We start from the raw sequence: 20,329 nt of genomic DNA on the forward strand, positions 1-20,329 counted from the left end.
AGTGTAATAAGAATAGTACTTCAAAAATAGTGTTAAAGAGACACTGAAGCGAAAAAAAAAATGATGATATTATGATTTGTATGTGTAGTACAGCTAAGAAAAAAAACATTAAGATCAGATACATCCGTGTAATTGTGTCCAGTACAGGAAGAGTTGAGAAACTCCAGTTGTTATCTCTATGCAAAAAAGCCATTAAGCTCTCCGACTAACTTAGTCGTGGAGAGGGCTGTTATCTGACTTTTATTATCTCAACTGTAATTGAACTGTTTACTTTTCCTCTGCTAGAGGAGAGGTCATTACTTCACAGACTGCTCTGAAAGACTCATTTTGAATGCTGAGTGTTGTGTAATCTGCACATATTATAGAGTGATGCAATGTTAGAAAAAACACTATATACCTGAAAATAAATATATGAGAATATTTTCTTTGCTGCTAATCTTCTAGTAATTATTCATAGTACACAACCAATTCATTATATCATATATTTTTTTTCGCTTCAGTGTCTCTTTAAGTGATGTAATAGTAGGGGGGTGATTGCAAGGAATGGGTCGGTGTAAACTACATAATGCGTATAGGGGAATGGACTAGATAACACCACTGTGCTCCATGTTCCCTTTTTAAACACCGCCCTGTGCATGCAGAGAAAGCATGCATGTTATGTAAGACCACATGCACACCAATCTACTCCTTACAGTTGGCAGCAGCTGATTGGAGGACTCTCTGTCACCATGGCCACTGACTCCACCCACCCACACTGGAGCAGCTTCTGGATAGGCCAGAGCTGCCAGCATTAACACATTTAAAGCAGCAAGCGACCTCACAACAGTACAGAGGCGCTCTGCTTGCTATAACTGAATTGCTGGTAAGTCTTTATCTTTATTTTTAACCACTACGCATGCCTTTTTCCCTCTTGCCAGCTACAACTTATTCCATTCCCTACCTTCTACTGAAATATACCTAAAGCGGTCAATTTGATACCAACTTAATCTGATTTACTAACTACCTTTTACCACTGTTATCTAGTCCATTCCCCTATACACATTATGTAGTTTACACCGACCCATTCCTTGCAATCACCCCCCTACTATAACATCACTTAACACTATTTTTGAAGTACTATTCTTATTCACTAACTAATAATCCATTTGTATCTCTTTATGGCAACATTTATAGCTATGCCTCTGTCTTTTGTTTACAGTTGTTTATCCCCTGCTTGTTGCCTCAAGAAGTGGGCTGTGCCCACGAAACGCTTTGCATCTTTGGGGTATTTTCAATAAATGTGTATATCTATATATTTACAGTCCTTGGTGTCTGCTTTAAAGCAGACACCAAGGACTGTAAATATATAGATATACACATTTATTGAAAATACCCCAAGGATGCAACGCGTTTCGCGGGCACAGCCCACTTCTTCAGGCAATAAGCAGGGGATAAACAACTGTAAACAAAAGACAGAGGCATAGCTATAAATGTTGCCATAAAAAGATACAAATGGATTATTAGTTAGTGTAATAAGAATAGTACTTCAAAAATAGTGTTAAAGAGACACTGAAGCGAAAAAAAAAATGATGATATTATGATTTGTATGTGTAGTACAGCTAAGAAAAAAAACATTAAGATCAGATACATCCGTGTAATTGTGTCCAGTACAGGAAGAGTTGAGAAACTCCAGTTGTTATCTCTATGCAAAAAAGCCATTAAGCTCTCCGACTAACTTAGTCGTGGAGAGGGCTGTTATCTGACTTTTATTATCTCAACTGTAATTGAACTGTTTACTTTTCCTCTGCTAGAGGAGAGGTCATTACTTCACAGACTGCTCTGAAAGACTCATTTTGAATGCTGAGTGTTGTGTAATCTGCACATATTATAGAGTGATGCAATGTTAGAAAAAACACTATATACCTGAAAATAAATATATGAGAATATTTTCTTTGCTGCTAATCTTCTAGTAATTATTCATAGTACACAACCAATTCATTATATCATATATTTTTTTTCGCTTCAGTGTCTCTTTAAGTGATGTAATAGTAGGGGGGTGATTGCAAGGAATGGGTCGGTGTAAACTACATAATGCGTATAGGGGAATGGACTAGATAACACCACTGTGCTCCATGTTCCCTTTTTAAACACCGCCCTGTGCATGCAGAGAAAGCATGCATGTTATGTAAGACCACATGCACACCAATCTACTCCTTACAGTTGGCAGCAGCTGATTGGAGGACTCTCTGTCACCATGGCCACTGACTCCACCCACCCACACTGGAGCAGCTTCTGGATAGGCCAGAGCTGCCAGCATTAACACATTTAAAGCAGCAAGCGACCTCACAACAGTACAGAGGCGCTCTGCTTGCTATAACTGAATTGCTGGTAAGTCTTTATCTTTATTTTTAACCACTACGCATGCCTTTTTCCCTCTTGCCAGCTACAACTTATTCCATTCCCTACCTTCTACTGAAATATACCTAAAGCGGTCAATTTGATACCAACTTAATCTGATTTACTAACTACCTTTTACCACTGTTATCTAGTCCATTCCCCTATACACATTATGTAGTTTACACCGACCCATTCCTTGCAATCACCCCCCTACTATAACATCACTTAACACTATTTTTGAAGTACTATTCTTATTCACTAACTAATAATCCATTTGTATCTCTTTATGGCAACATTTATAGCTATGCCTCTGTCTTTTGTTTACAGTTGTTTATCCCCTGCTTGTTGCCTCAAGAAGTGGGCTGTGCCCACGAAACGCTTTGCATCTTTGGGGTATTTTCAATAAATGTGTATATCTATATATTTACAGTCCTTGGTGTCTGCTTTAAAGAGGAGCTGTTAGGTATAAGGTCTCAGAGAAAATAAACACATATATCAGTAGCTAAATATTGGCTGTACTAACATTACATATGCATTTCACTGTCCACGTTTGCACTTCACAGAATTTTTATATAGTATTTGCAGAGAATGATGCTCCTGACAGCTCATGGCAGGTTCCATGTTTGTCTGTCTCCTATGAAGCCAATTGTGATGTCATATCCTCCCTGCTTCCTGATGAGTCCACTCACAAAAAAACCTTGCAATGAATAACACTACTGTGCAGTGAATATCAATTAGCCATGTGGCTAGGAACAATAGCGAACTCCTGCAGTATACTCTGCCCAGAGATTTATCAGTGCTGTGAGCAGCCTAGCATTACATGCTGTTGTAACTTGAGCCTGTAACTTCTCACTAGCAGCCGAGGGGAGGGCCCCAGAATGCTTTGCAGTATGGTAAGCGGCCTCTTGTCCTTTTTAAGGGTTTGGGAATACAGAGCCTTGCTGTCAGCACACATCAAAAGTAAGAGAGATTTTTAACTTCAGTATTGCCTTTTTGGCTTCCTTCTAAACTGTTTAACACAGGAGAATAGAGGTTTAAATTAGCTTTTGCAGCCTGACAGTTACTCTTTAACGGAGGCGAGTCCACCACTTCCTCCCAGCAATTTTTTTTTTAAATTTGATGTACTTTTATCCTTCTGGTGCCTCTGTTCACCTACCAATATATTTAAGTCTGGATAAGGCTCACAGAATGTTCATTTTAATTCTGAAACTGTATTCTGACTTGGAACGAATAACGTTTGGACTTTGCTTCTTTTTCAGTTGACACGACCATCTGTCCTCCTTACGATTTTCTGAAGTGTGAAGAAAGAGAAGCGAGGTCCCGTCAGCGTCCGTGCAGAAATAACAACGATTGTGAATTTTATCAGATTTGCGCCTACCGCAGGTGTATCATCCCAATCGTACCGCCCCGTACATCACCCTCTGAACCAACGATTAAACCGCTAGATGGTAGGTACATTCCGCAGTGTGGGATCACCACCCCTCATCAGGTTACTAGATCCTATTCCCTGATACATCCCTCATACATCACCCTCTGAGCCAGCGATTACACCGATAGATGGTAGTTACATTCCGCAGTGTGGGATCACCACCCCTCATCAGGTTACCAGATCCCATTCCCTGATACATCCCTCATACATCACCCTCTGAGCCAGCGATTACACCGCTAGATGGTAGGTACATTCCGCAGTGTGAGATCACCACCCCTCATCAGGTTACCAGATCCCATTCCCTGATACATCCCTCATGCATGAGCCTCTGAGCCAGCGATTACACCGCTAGATGGTAGGTACATTCCTCAGTGTGGGATCACCACCCCTCATCAGGTTACCAGATCCTATTCCCGGATACATCCCTCATACATCACCCTCTGAGCCAGCGATTACACCGATAGATGGTAGGTACATTCCTCAGTGTGGGATCACCACCCCTCATCAGGTTGCCAGATATCATTCCCTGATACATCCCTCATACATCACCCTCTGAGCCAGCGATTACACCGATAGATGGTAGGTACATTCCGCAGTGTGGGATCACCACCCCTCATCAGGTTACCAGATCCCATTCCCTGATACATCCCTCATACATGAGCCTCTGAGCCAGCGATTACACCGCTAGATGGTAGGTACATTCCTCAGTGTGGGATCACCACCCCTCATCAGGTTACCAGATCCTATTCCCTGATACATACCTCATACATCAGCCTCTAAACCAACGATTACACCGCTAGATGGTAGGTACATTCCGCAGTGTGGGATCACCACCCCTCATCAGGTTACCAGATCCTATTCCCGGATACATCCCTCATACATCACCCTCTGAGCCAGCGATTACACCGCTAGATGGTAGGTACATTCCTCAGTGTGGGATCACCACCCCTCATCAGGTTACCAGATCCTATTCCCTGATACATACCTCATACATCAGCCTCTAAACCAACGATTACACCGCTAGATGGTAGGTACATTCCGCAGTGTGGGATCACCACCCCTCATCAGGTTACCAGATCCTATTCCCGGATACATCCCTCATACATCACCCTCTGAGCCAGCGATTACACCGATAGATGGTAGGTACATTCCGCAGTGTGGGATCACCACCCCTCATCAGGTGTTCAGATCCCATTCCCTGATACATCCCTCATACATCAGCCTCTGAACCAGCAATTACACCGATAGATGGTAGGTACATTCCTCAGTGTGTGATCACCACCCCTCATCAGGTTACCAGATCCCATTCCCGGATACATCTCTCATACATCACCCTCTGAGCCAGCGATTACACCGATAGATGGTAGGTACATTCCGCAGTGTGGGATCACCACCCCTCATCAGGTTACCAGATCCTATTCCCTGATACATCCCTCATACATCACCCTCTGAGCCAGCGATTACACCGATAGATGGTAAGTACATTCCTCAGTGTGGGATCACCACCCCTCATCAGGTTACCAGATCCTATTCCCTGATACATCCCTCATACATCACCCTCTGAGCCAGCGATTACACCGATAGATGGTGGGTACATTCCTCAGTGTGGGATCACCACCCCTCATCAGGTTACCAGATCCCAATCCCTGATACATCCCTCATACATCACCCTCTGAGCCAGCGATTACACCGCTAGATGGTAGGTACATTCCTCAGTGTGGGATCACCACCCCTCATCAGGTTACCAGATCCCATTCCCTGATACATCCCTCATACATCAGCCTCTGAGCCAGCGATTACACCGCTAGATGGTAGGTACATTCCGCAGTGTGGGATCACCACCCCTCATCAGGTTACCAGATCCCATTCCCTGATACATCCCTCATACATCACCCTCTGAGCCAGCGATTACACCGCTAGATGGTAGGTACATTCCTCAGTGTGGGATCGCCACCCCTCATCAGGTTACCAGATCCCATTCCCTGATACATCCCTCATACATCAGCCTCTGAGCCAGCGATTACACCGATAGATGGTAGGTACATTCCGCAGTGTGGGATCACCACCCCTCATCAGGTTACCAGATCCCATTCCCTGATACATCCCTCATACATCACCCTCTGAGCCAGCGATTACACCGCTAGATGGTAGGTACATTCCTCAGTGTGGGATCACCACCCCTCATCAGGTTGCCAGATATCATTCCCTGATACATCCCTCATACATCACCCTCTGAGCCAGCGATTACACCGCTAGATGGTAGGTACATTCCGCAGTGTGAGATCACCACCCCTCATCAGGTTACCAGATCCCATTCCCTGATACATCCCTCATACATCAGCCTCTGAACCAGCGATTACACCGCTAGATGGTAGGTACATTCCTCAGTGTGGAATCACCACCCCTCATCAGGTTACCAGATCCTATTCCCTGATACATCCCTCATACATCAGCCTCTGAACCAGCGATTACACTGCTAGATGGTAGGTACATTCCTCAGTGTGGGATCACCACCCCTCATCAGGTTACCAGATCCTATTCCCTCATACATCACCCTCTGAGCCAGCGATTACACCGATAGATGGTAGGTACATTCCTCAGTGTGGGATCACCACCCCTCATCAGGTTACCAGATCCCATTCCCTGATACATCCCTCATACATCAGCCTCTGAGCCAGTGATTACACCGCTAGATGGTAGGTACATTCCGCAGTGTGGGATCACCACCCCTCATCAGGTTACCAGATCCCATTCCCTGATACATCCCTCATACATCACCCTCTGAGCCAGCGATTACACCGATAGATGGTAAGTACATTCCTCAGTGTGGGATCACCACCCCTCATCAGGTTACCAGATCCCATTCCCTGATACATCCCTCATACATCAGCCTCTGAGCCAGTGATTACACCGCTAGATGGTAGGTACATTCCGCAGTGTGGGATCACCACCCCTCATCAGGTTACCAGATCCCATTCCCTGATACATCCCTCATACATCACCCTCTGAGCCAGCGATTACACCGATAGATGGTAAGTACATTCCGCAGTGTGGGATCACCACCCCTCATCAGGTTACCAGATCCCATTCCCTGATACATCCCTCATACATCACCCTCTGAGCCAGCGATTACACCGATAGATGGTAAGTACATTCCGCAGTGTGGGATCACCACCCCTCATCAGGTTACCAGATCCCATTCCCTGATACATCCCTCATACATCACCCTCTGAGCCAGCGATTACACCGCTAGATGGTAGGTACATTCCGCAGTGTGAGATCACCACCCCTCATCAGGTTACCAGATCCCATTCCCTGATACATCCCTCATACATCAGCCTCTGAACCAGCGATTACACCGCTAGATGGTAGGTACATTCCTCAGTGTGGAATCACCACCCCTCATCAGGTTACCAGATCCTATTCCCTGATACATCCCTCATACATCAGCCTCTGAACCAGCGATTACACTGCTAGATGGTAGGTATTTTCCTCAGTGTGGGATCACCACCCCTCATCAGGTTACCAGATCCCATTCCCTGATACATCCCTCATACATCAGCCTCTGAACCAACGATTACACCGCTAGATGGTAGGTACATTCCGCAGTGTGGGATCACCACCCCTCATCAGGTGTTCAGATCCCATTCCCTGATACATCTCTCATACATCACCCTCTGAGCCAGCGATTACACCGCTAGATGGTAGGTACATTCTGCAGTGTGGGATCACCACCCCTCATCAGGTTACCAGATCCTATTCCCTGATACATCCCTCATACATCAGCCTCTGAACCAACGATTACACCGCTAGATGGTAGGTACATTACGCAGTGTGGGATCACCACCCCTCATCAGGTTACCAGATCCTATTCCTGGATACATCCCTCATACATCACCCTCTGAGCCAGCGATTACACCGCTAGATGGTAGGTACATTCCTCAGTGTGGGATCACCACCCCTCATCAGGTTACCAGATCCCATTCCCTGATACATCCCTCATACATCACCCTCTGAGCCAGCGATTACACCGCTAGATGGTAGGTACATTCCGCAGTGTGGGATCACCACCCCTCATCAGGTTACCAGATCCCATTCCCTGATACATCCCTCATACATCAGCCTCTGAGCCAGCGATTACACCGCTAGATGGTAGGTACATTCCGCAGTGTGGGATCACCACCCCTCATCAGGTTACCAGATCCCATTCCCTGATACATCCCTCATACATCACCCTCTGAGCCAGCGATTACACCGCTAGATGGTAGGTACATTCCGCAGTGTGGGATCACCACCCCTCATCAGGTTACCAGATCCCATTCCCTGATACATCCCTCATACATCAGCCTCTGAGCCAGCGATTACACCGCTAGATGGTAGGTACATTCCGCAGTGTGGGATCACCACCCCTCATCAGGTTACCAGATCCCATTCCCGGATACATCCCTCATACATCACCCTCTGAGCCAGCGATTACACCGCTAGATGGTAGGTACATTCCGCAGTGTGGGATCACCACCCCTCATCAGGTTACCAGATCCCATTCCCGGATACATCCCTCATACATCACCCTCTGAGCCAGCGATTACACCGCTAGATGGTAGGTACATTCCTCAGTGTGGGATCACCACCCCTCATCAGGTTACCAGATCCCATTCCCTGATACATCCCTCATACATCACCCTCTGAACCAATGATTACACCGCTAGATGGTAGGTACATTACGCAGTGTGGGATCACCACCCCTCATCAGGTTACCAGATCCTATTCCTGGATACATCCCTCATACATCACCCTCTGAGCCAGCGATTACACCGCTAGATGGTAGGTACATTCCGCAGTGTGGGATCACCACCCCTCATCAGGTTACCAGATCCTATTCCCGGATACATCCCTCATACATCAGCCTCTGAGCCAGCGATTACACCGCTAGATGGTAGGTACATTCCTCAGTGTGGGATCACCACCCCTCATCAGGTTACCAGATCCCATTCCCTGATACATCCCTCATACATCAGCCTCTGAGCCAGCGATTACACCGCTAGATGGTAGGTACATTCCTCAGTGTGGGATCACCACCCCTCATCAGGTTACCAGATCCTATTCCTGGATACATCCCTCATACATCACCCTCTGAGCCAGCGATTACACCGCTAGATGGTAGGTACATTCCGCAGTGTGGGATCACCACCCCTCATCAGGTTACCAGATCCCATTCCCCGATACATCCCTCATACATCAGCCTCTGAGCCAGCGATTACACCGCTAGATGGTAGGTACATTCCGCAGTGTGGGATCACCACCCCTCATCAGGTTACCAGATCCTATTCCTGGATACATCCCTCATACATCACCCTCTGAGCCAGCGATTACACCGCTAGATGGTAGGTACATTCCGCAGTGTGGGATCACCACCCCTCATCAGGTTACCAGATCCCATTCCCTGATACATCCCTCATACATCACCCTCTGAGCCAGCGATTACACCGATAGATGGTAGGTACATTCCGCAGTGTGGGATCACCACCCCTCATCAGGTTACCAGATCCCATTCCCGGATACATCCCTCATACATCAGCCTCTGAGCCAGCGATTACACTGCTAGATGGTAGGTACATTCCGCAGTGTGGGATCACCACCCCTCATCAGGTTACCAGATCCTATTCCCGGATACATCCCTCATACATGAGCCTCTGAGCCAGCGATTACACCGCTAGATGGCAGGTACATTCCGCAGTGTGGGATCACCACCCCTCATCAGGTTACCAGATCCTATTCCCGGATACATCACCCTCTGAGCCAGCGATTACACCGCTAGATGGTAGGTACATTCCGCAGTGTGGGATCACCACCCCTCATCAGGTTACCAGATCCTATTCCCGGATACATCCCTCATACATCACCCTCTGAGCCAGCGATTACACCGCTAGATGGTAGGTACATTCCTCAGTGTGGGATCACCACCCCTCATCAGGTTACCAGATCCCAATCCCTGATACATCCCTCATACATCACCCTCTGAGCCAGCGATTACACCGCTAGATGGTAGGTACATTCCTCAGTGTGGGATCACCACCCCTCATCAGGTTACCAGATCCTATTCCCTGATACATCCCTCATACATCACCCTCTGAGCCAGCGATTACTCCGATAGATGGTAGGTACATTCCGCAGTGTGGGATCACCACCCCTCATCAGGTTACCAGATCCTATTCCCTGATACATCCCTCATACATCACCCTCTGAGCCAGCGATTACACCGATAGATGGTAGGTACATTCCTCAGTGTGGGATCATCACCCCTCATCAGGTTACCAGATCCTATTCCCTGATACATCCCTCATACATCACCCTCTGAGCCAGCGATTACACCGCTAGATGGTAGGTACATTCCTCAGTGTGGGATCACCACCCCTCATCAGGTTACCAGATCCTATTCCCTGATACATCCCTCATACATCACCCTCTGAGCCAGCGATTACACCGATAGATGGTAGGTACATTCCGCAGTGTGGGATCACCACCCCTCATCAGGTTACCAGATCCTATTCCCTGATACATCCCTCATACATCACCCTCTGAGCCAGCGATTACACCGATAGATGGTAGGTACATTCCTCAGTGTGGGATCATCACCCCTCATCAGGTTACCAGATCCTATTCCCTGATACATCCCTCATACATCACCCTCTGAGCCAGCGATTACACCGCTAGATGGTAGGTACATTCCTCAGTGTGGGATCACCACCCCTCATCAGGTTACCAGATCCTATTCCCTGATACATCCCTCATACATCACCCTCTGAGCCAGCGATTACACCGCTAGATGGTAGGTACATTCCGCAGTGTGGGATCACCACCCCTCATCAGGTTACTAGATCCTATTCCCTGATACATCCCTCATACATCACCCTCTGAGCCAGCGATTACACCGCTATATGGTAGGTACATTCCTCAGTGTGGGATCACCACCCCTCATCAGGTTACCAGATCCCATTCCCTGATACATCCCTCATACATGAGCCTCTGAGCCAGCGATTACACCGATAGATGGTAGATACATTCCTCAGTGTGGGATCACCACCCCTCATCAGGTTACCAGATCCTATTCCCTGATACATCCCTCATACATCACCCTCTGAGCCAGCGATTACACCGCTAGATGGTAGGTACATTCCTCAGTGTGGGATCACCACCCCTCATCAGGTTACCAGATCCTATTCCCTGATACATCCCTCATACATCACCCTCTGAGCCAGCGATTACACCGCTAGATGGTAGGTACATTCCGCAGTGTGGGATCACCACCCCTCATCAGGTTACTAGATCCTATTCCCTGATACATCCCTCATACATCACCCTCTGAGCCAGCGATTACACCGATAGATGGTAGGTACATTCCTCAGTGTGGGATCACCACCCCTCATCAGGTTACCAGATCCCATTCCCTGATACATCCCTCATACATCAGCCTCTGAGCCAGCGATTACACCGCTAGATGGTAGGTACATTCCGCAGTGTGGGATCACCACCCCTCATCAGGTTACCAGATCCTATTCCTGGATACATCCCTCATACATCACCCTCTGAACCAGCGATTACACCGATAGATGGTAGGTACATTCCTCAGTGTGGGATGACCACCCCTCATCAGGTTACCAGATCCTATTCCCGGATACATCCCTCATACATCACCCTCTGAGCCAGCGATTACACCGATAGATGGTAGGTACATTCCTCAGTGTGGGATCACCACCCCTCATCAGGTTACCAGATCCCATTCCCGGATACATCCCTCATACATCAGCCTCTGAGCCAGCGATTACACCGATAGATGGTAGGTACATTCCTCAGTGTGGGATCACCACCCCTAACCAGGTTACCAGATCCTATTCCCTGATACATCCCTCCTACATCACCCTCTGAGCCAGCGATTACACCGCTAGATGGTAGGTACATTCCTCAGTGTGGGATCACCACCCCTCATCAGGTTACCAGATCCCAATCCCTGATACATCCCTCCTACATCACCCTCTGAGCCAGCGATTACACCGCTAGATGGTAGGTACATTCCTCAGTGTGGGATCACCACCCCTCATCAGGTTACCACATCCTATTCCCTGATACATACCTCATACATCAGCCTCTAAACCAACGATTACACCGATAGATGGTAGGTACATTCCGCAGTGTGAGATTACCACCCCTCATCAGGTTACCAGATCCCATTCCCTGATACATCCCTCATACATCACCCTCTGAGCCAACGATTACACCGATAGATGGTAGGTACATTCCTCAGTGTGGGATCACCACCCCTCATCAGGTTACCAGATCCTATTCCCGGATACTAGTGTTGGGCGAACATCTAGATGTTCGGGCCGAACAGGCCGAACATGGCCGCGATGTTCGGGTGTTCGACCCGAACTCCGAACATAATGGAAGTCAATGGGGACCCGAACTTTTGTGGTTTGTAAAGCCTCCTTACATGCTACATACCCCAAATTTACAGGGTATGTGCACCTTGGGAGTGGGTACAAGAGGAAAAAAAAATTAGCAAAAAGAGCTTATAGTTTTTGAGAAAATCGATTTTAAAGTTTCAAAGGGAAAACTGTCTTTTAAATGCGGGAAATGTCTGTTTTCTTTGCACAGGTAACATGTTTTTTGTCGGCATGCAGTCATAAATGTAATACATATAAGATGTTCCAGGAAAAGGGACCGGTAACGCTAACCCAGCAGCAGCACACGTGATGGAACAGGAGGAGGCGCAGGAGGAGAAGGCCACGCTTTGTGAGACACAACAACCCAGGCCTTGCATGAGGGCAAGAAGCATGCGGATAGCATGCTTTGTACCGCCATGCAGTCATAAATGTAATAAAGATAAGTGGTTCAATAAACAGGGACCACGCGGCAACGCTAACCCAGCAGCAGCAGACGTGATGGAACAGGAGCAGGCGCAGGAGGAGAAGGCCACGCTTTGTGAGACACAACAACCCAGGCCTTGCATGAGGGCAAGAAGCGTGCGGATAGCATGCTTTGTACCGCCATGCAGTCATAAATGTAATAAAGATAAGTGGTTCAATAAACAGGGACCACGCGGCAACGCTAACCCAGCAGCAGCAGACGTGATGGAACAGGAGCAGGCGCAGGAGGAGAAGGCCACGGTTTTTGAGACACAACAACCTAGGCCTTGCATGAGGACAAAAAGCGTGCGGATATAGCAGCAATGCTTTTTGCCGCCATGCAGTCATAAATGTAATACAGATGAGAGGTTCAATAAACAGGGACCGGAAATGCTACACCATCCCAGATGTTCATTGGTCATGTTACTTGGTTGGGGTCCTGGAGTGTTGCGTAGTCATTTCCAATCCAGGATTGATTCATTTTAATTTGAGTCAGACGGTCTGCATTTTCTGTGGAGAGGCGGATACGCCGATCTGTGACGATGCCTCCGGCAGCACTGAAACAACGTTCCGACATAACGCTGGCTGCCGGGCAAGCCAGCACCTCTATTGCGTACATTGCCAGTTCGTGCCAGGTGTCTAGCTTCGATACCCAATAGTTGAAGGGTGCAGATGGATTGTTCGACACAGCTACGTCATCTGACATGTAGTCCTTGACCATCTTCTCCAGGCGATCGGTGTTGGAGGTGGATCTGCACGCTTGCTGTTCAGTGGGCTGCTGCTGCATGGGTGTCAGAAAATTTTCCCACTCCAAGGACACTGCCGATACCATTCCCTTTTGGGCACTAGCTGCGGCTTGCGTTGTTTGCTGCCCTCCTGGTCGTCCTGGGTTTGCGGAAGTCAGTCTGTCTGCGTACAACTGGCTAGAGGAGGGGGAGGATGTCAATCTCCTCTCTAAAGTCTCCACAAGGGCCTGCTGGTATTCTTCCATTTTGACCTGTCTGACTCTTTCTTCAAGCAGTTTTGGAACATTGTGTTTGTACTGTGGATCCAGAAGGGTATAAACCCAGTAATTGGTGTTGTCCAGAATGCGCACAATGCGTGGGTCACGTTCAATGCAGTCTAGCATGAATTGAGCCATGTGTGCCAGAGTCCTACCAGAATCCTCATCATCCTCTTGTGAGCGTTGTGATAGTTGTTGTGATGCATCATAGTCGTCACCTTCCTCCTGGTCTGCTTCTGCTGACCATTCGCGTTGAATTGTGGAAGTCCAACGTGCACCGCTCTGGCCCTCGTCAGTGGTGGCATGAAATTCCTGCTCCAACTCCAGCTGTTCCTCCTCCTCTTCTTCGTCATAGCTGCTGGGGCCAGCGTTCCCTGAGGCGGATGGCCTGATGTTGGTACCATCACGCTGATCGTTTTCTCCTTCAGATTCCCCCAGTTGCATCATGACAGCTGTTTCCTTGATTTTCAACATTGACCTCTTCAGTAAACACAGCAGTGGTATGGTAATGCTGACTGAAGAGTTGTCACTGCTCACAAGCAACGTGGATTGCTCAAAATTTTGGAGGACTTGGCAGAGGTCCAACATGTTGGCCCAATCGGATCCACAGAAGCTTGGCAGCTGTCCGGATGCGCCTCGGTACTGCGCCGTCATGTACTGGACCACTGCACTCTTCTGCTCACAAAAGCGTGCTAGCATGTGCAGCGTAGAATTCCAGCGCGTAGGGACATCACACAGCAAGCGATGGTGGGGGAGATTGAAGCGCTCCTGCATCTTGGCGAGTGCCCCCGAAGCAGTACTGGAATTTCTACAATGTTTGGCCACTCGACGCACCTTCAACAGAAGATCGGCCACGCCTGGGTATGTCCTCAGGAACCGCTGAACTACTAGGTTCATCACGTGCGCCAGGCAAGGGATGTGTGTCAGCTTAGCCAACCTTAAAGCGCGAATGAGATTACTCCCATTATCACACACAACCATGCCCGGTTTCAAGTCCAGCGGTGCCAGCCACAAATCCGTCTGTTCCTTTATTCCCTTCCAAATTTCCTCCCCTGTGTGCTGCTTATCCCCAAGGCAGATCAGCTTCAGCAACGCTTGCTGACGCATGCCAACAGCTGTGCTGCACTGCTTCCACGATCCTACTGCTGCTGGGTTAGCGTTTCCGGATGAGGTACAGCTTTGAGATGCGTCGGAGGAGAAGGAGTCAGAGAGGTAGGTGCTGCTGTTGTTATCCAGTGGGAGGGACGGCGGTGCAGCTGTTTGCGGCGTGGGCAACACCCGCGCCGTAGCAGGTGAGGAATTGCTGCCAGGCTCCACAAGGTTCACCCAGTGCGCGGTAAGGGAGATGTATCGACCCTGTCCGAACGCACTCGTCCAAGTGTCAGTGGTGAGGTGAACCTTGCAGGCAACGGCATTCTTCAAGCTTCGGGTTATTTTGCTGACCACGTGCTCATGCAACTCAGGCACTGCAGAGCGCGCAAAGTGGTAGCGGCTGGGAACCACGTAACGTGGGATGGCCACTGACATCATGCCCTTGAAGCTGTTTGTCTCCACCACTCGATATGGCAGCATTTCGCAGGCCAGAAGCTTGGCTATGCTGGCTGTTAGCGGCAAAGTGGTAGCGGCTGGGAACCACGTAACGTGGGATGGCCACTGACATCATGCCCTTGAAGCTGTTTGTCTCCACCACTCGATATGGCAGCATTTCGCAGGCCAGAAGCTTGGCTATGCTGGCTGTTACTGCCACGGCCCGGGGGTCATTTGCTGGCAATTTCCTCTTGCGCTCAAACATCTCCGACACAGACAACTGAACCGTAGCGCTGCACACGGAAGGGCTGTTGGTTGTTGTGTTTGATGAACACTGGGAGACCTCAAGAGCACTACTCCGGAAAGTGACAGTGTCAGCGTCGTCTGATGTTTGTGAATGTTGTGAACCACGCAATGGCTGGGCTACTGCTGCTGCTGAGGCGGGTCTGGTGGTGAGTCTGGTGAACCCAAGGGAGGCAGTGTTGCTTGTACCCTGTCCTGCCGCGTTTGCCCACAGAGTGGGATGTTTGGATAGCATGTGGCGGCTCATGCTGGTGGTGGAGAGGTTGTTAATACTTTTCCCCCTGCTCAGGCGAGTCTTGCACACCTTGCAAATCGCCATGGTAACATCCTCAGTGCAGTCTTCAAAGAAAGCCCAGACTTTGGAGCACCTGCCTCCTTGCTGGCGATTTCTGTTTCCTCCTCTTTTGCCTCTCACTTGAACTTCCACGCTTGTGGTGCCTGAAATTGCGCGCCGCCTACCTTGTGGCACAAGGCGAACTCGTGCAGCAGTGGGTTCTTCAACAGACTCATCTGTGCTGCTGCTACGACGGCGATGTTCTCGTTCACAAATAAAATCTGGGTCTCTGTCCACATTGTCCATACCCTCCTCTTCCATCTCCTCAAACTCATCATATGTCATTGTGGGGGGCTGCCGCCGTGGAGTAGAGCTCCCCAGAACAACCTCTGCGCAGCTCACTCCAACGTCGTCTTCCAGATCTTGTCGGCCGACCTCCTGCAATTGCAACCCCTCCTGCCCAACTTGCTCTGGGATTTGGGTTTCCGAGTCCTCCTCGGACTCGCCTTGTATTTCAGTGCGCGGTGCATTTCCCACAGTTAATGGTTGTGAATCCGGGCACAACATTTCTGGCTGTTCCTCCATTGACCTTTCATAGGTGGAAGTTTGTTGGGCTGGGAATAGCTCCTGCGAATACCCCATTGTGTCCTGAGGTAATTCATAGGACTGGTTATCTGGCAGTTGTGTGCGTGGTGTTGCTGCCGGTTGTGTCAGCTTTGTGCCCACTGGCTCCTTGTAACTGGCTGAGGACTCGGACCTCGTGCGTGATGTGCTGGTGCTGCTTAACCCACTGCTGGACGCTTGAGAGGTCATCCAAGTAATTATCTGGTCCTGTTCTTTTGGATTTGTGAGGGTTGTTGTCCTGGACAACATGGGCGGTATTGAGTGGGTTTTCTTGGGTGCTCCCCTGTGGCCTGTACGTGAACCGTCAGGGGAAACACCTCTTCCCTTGCCCCTTCCTCTTTCACCGGATTTCTTCCTCATTTCACTTATCCTTACAGTACACGCTGACTGGCAGCAGTACAGTGGCAGTACAGAAATGCTATACAGTACCACTATTCCCAGCAGCGACACAGAGCACAATGCTATACAGTGGCGGGTGAGCGGTGTACCACTATTCCCAGCAGCGACACAGAGCACAATGCTATACAGTGGCGGGTGAGCGGTGTACTACTGTTCCCAGGCCCAGCAGACACAGAGTGGAAGTAAACACAATGCTATATAGTCTGGCTGAGCGGTGTACACAGAGTGGCAGTACACACAATGCTATATAGTCTGGCTAAGCCGTGTACACAGAGTGTCAGAAAACACAATGCTATATATAGCGTGGCTGAGCGAGGTGCACAGTGGCAGTACACACAATGCTATATAGTCAGGCTAAGCCGTGTACACAGTGTGTCAGAAAACACAATGCTATATATAGCGTGGCTGAGCGAGGTGCACAGTGGCAGTACACACAATGCTATATAGTCAGGCTGAGCCGTGTACACAGAGTGTCAGAAAACACAATGCTATATATAGCGTGGCTGAGCGAGGTGCACAGTGGCAGTACACACAATGCTTTATAGTCAGGCTGAGCCGTGTACACAGAGTGTCAGTAAACAATGGTATATAGTCTGGCTGAGCGGTGTACACAGAGTGTCAGTAAACAACGGTATATAGTCTGGCTGAGCGGTGTACACAGAGTGGCAGTAAACACAATGCTATATATAGCGTGGCTGAGCGAGGTGCACAGTGGCAGTACACACAATGCTATATAGCCAGGCTAAGCCGTGTACACAGAGTGTCAGAAAACACAATGCTATATATAGCGTGGCTGAGCGAGGTGCACAGTGGCAGTACACACAATGCTATATTAGTCAGGCTAAGCCGTGTACACAGAGTGTCAGAAAACACAATGCTATATATAGCGTGGCTGAGCGAGGTGCACAGTGGCAGTACACACAATGCTATATATAGCGTGGCTGAGCGAGGTGCACAGTGGCAGTACACACAATGCTATATATAGCGTGGCTGAGCGAGGTGCACAGTGGCAGTACACACAATGCTATATTAGTCAGGCTAAGCCGTGTACACAGAGTGTCAGAAAACACAATGCTATATATATAGCGTGGCTGAGCGAGGTGCACAGTGGCAGTACACACAATGCTATATATAGCGTGGCTGAGCGAGGTGCACAGTGGCAGTACACACAATGCTATATATAGCGTGGCTGAGCGAGGTGCACAGTGGCAGTACACACAATGCTATATTAGTCAGGCTAAGCCGTGTACACAGAGTGTCAGAAAACACAATGCTATATATATAGCGTGGCTGAGCGAGGTGCACAGTGGCAGTACACACAATGCTATATATAGCGTGGCTGAGCGAGGTGCACAGTGGCAGTACACACAATGCTATATATAGCGTGGCTGAGCGAGGTGCACAGTGGCAGTACACACAATGCTATATTAGTCAGGCTAAGCCGTGTACACAGAGTGTCAGAAAACACAATGCTATATATATAGCGTGGCTGAGCGAGGTACACAGTGGCAGTAAACAATGCTATATATAGTGTGGCTGAGCGAGCGGTGTACTACTGTTCCCAGCAGCGACACACAATGACTGGGGGGGACCCTGGCTAGCGTGGCTGGAGAGCGAACTACCCTGCCTGCCTACCCAAAGCTAAACCCACAGACAAATGGCGGAGATATGACGTGGTTCGGGTATTTATTTACCCGAACCACGTGACCGTTCGGCCAATCAGAGCGCGTTCGGGCCCGAACCACGTGACCCGTTCGGCCAATCACAGCGCTAGCTGAACGTTCGGGGAACGTTCGGCCATGCGCTCTTAGTTCGGCCATGTGGCCGAACGGTTTGGCCGAGCACCGTCAGGTGTTCGGCCGAACTCGAACATCACCCGAACAGGGTGATGTTCTGCAGAACCCGAACAGTGGCGAACACTGTTCGCCCAACACTACCGGATACATCCCTCATACATCAGCCTCTGAGCCAGCGATTACACCGCTAGATGGTAGGTACATTCCTCAGTGTGGGATCACCACCCCTCATCAGGTTACCAGATCCTATTCCCTGATACATCCCTCATACTTCACCCTCTGAACCAGCGATTGCACCGATAGATGGTAGGTACATTCCTCAGTGTGGGATCACCACCCCTCATCAGGTTACCAGATCCTATTCCCTGATACATCCCTCATACATCACCCTCTGAGCCAGCGATTACACCGCTAGATGGTAGGTACATTCCGCAGTGTGGGATCACCACCCCTCATCAGGTGACCAGATCCTATTCCCTGATACATCCCTCATACATCACCCTCTGAGCCAGCGATTACACCGCTAGATGGTAGGTACATTCCGCAGTGTGGGATCACCACCCCTCATCAGGTTACCAGATCCCATTCCCTGATACATACCTCATACATCAGCCTCTGAGCCAGCGATTACACCGCTAGATGGTAGGTACATTCCGCAGTGTGGGATCACCACCCCTCATCAGGTTACCAGATCCCATTCCCTGATACATCCCTCATACATCAGCCTCTGAGCCAGCGATTACACCGCTAGATGGTAGGTACATTCCGCAGTGTGGGATCACCACCCCTCATCAGGTTACTAGATCCTATTCCCGGATACATCCCTCATACATCACCCTCTGAGCCAGCGATTACACCGCTAGATGGTAGGTACATTCCTCAGTGTGGAATCACCACCCCTCATCAGGTTACCAGATCCCATTCCCCGATACATCCCTCATACATCACCCTCTGAGCCAGCGATTACACCGCTAGATGGTAGGTACATTCCTCAGTGTGGGATCACCACCCCTCATCAGGTTACCAGATCCTATTCCCGGATACATCCCTCATACATCACCCTCTGAGCCAGTGATTACACCGCTAGATGGTAGGTACATTCCTCAGTGTGGGATCACCACCCCTCATCAGGTTACCAGATCCTATTCCCTGATACATCCCTCATACATCAGCCTCTGAGCCAGCGATTACACCGATAGATGGTAGGTACATTCCTCAGTGTGGGATCACCACCCCTCATCAGGTTACCAGATCCTATTCCCTGATACATCCCTCATACATCACCCTCTGAGCCAGCGATTACACCGCTAGATGGTAGGTACATTCCTCAGTGTGGAATCACCACCCCTCATCAGGTTACCAGATCCCATTCCCCGATACATCCCTCATACATCAGCCTTCCAGCCTAGTCATTATATTACAACAAGGAAGGGAATTCAGTGAAATAATATAACATTTAGAAAGGAGCTGCTATTAGCTGATATATGGAAACATGAAAATATGAATATGAGTACAAAAGTCCATTCATTTCAGTAACCCAACTTAAAAGGTGAAACTAATAAATGAAATAGACTTATTACATGAAAAGTGAGATATTCCAAGCCTTTATTTGTAATAATTATTATTATTGATTTCTATAGCGCCAGCATCTTCTGTGGCATTGTACAACAGCATACAGAGTATAACAATACAACA

The 20,329-nt window shown here is 48.7% G+C and overlaps 1 protein-coding gene across 5 annotated transcripts in view; it reads left to right on the forward strand.

The window, feature by feature from the left end:
• The window catches only part of LOC137570304 (neurogenic locus notch homolog protein 2-like), a 287,509-nt gene that overhangs the window by 227,015 nt on the left and 40,165 nt on the right, over positions 1-20,329 (forward strand). For all 5 annotated transcript variants that reach the window (XM_068278937.1, XM_068278940.1, XM_068278939.1 and 2 more), the window contains one exon: positions 3,636-3,824. In XM_068278937.1, the coding sequence (XP_068135038.1) occupies positions 3,636-3,824 (189 nt within the window). The remainder of the gene's footprint in view (positions 1-3,635; positions 3,825-20,329) is intronic.

The sequence above is a fragment of the Hyperolius riggenbachi genome, chromosome 4 (genome assembly GCF_040937935.1).
Source record: "Hyperolius riggenbachi isolate aHypRig1 chromosome 4, aHypRig1.pri, whole genome shotgun sequence".
NCBI lineage: Eukaryota > Metazoa > Chordata > Amphibia > Anura > Hyperoliidae > Hyperolius > Hyperolius riggenbachi.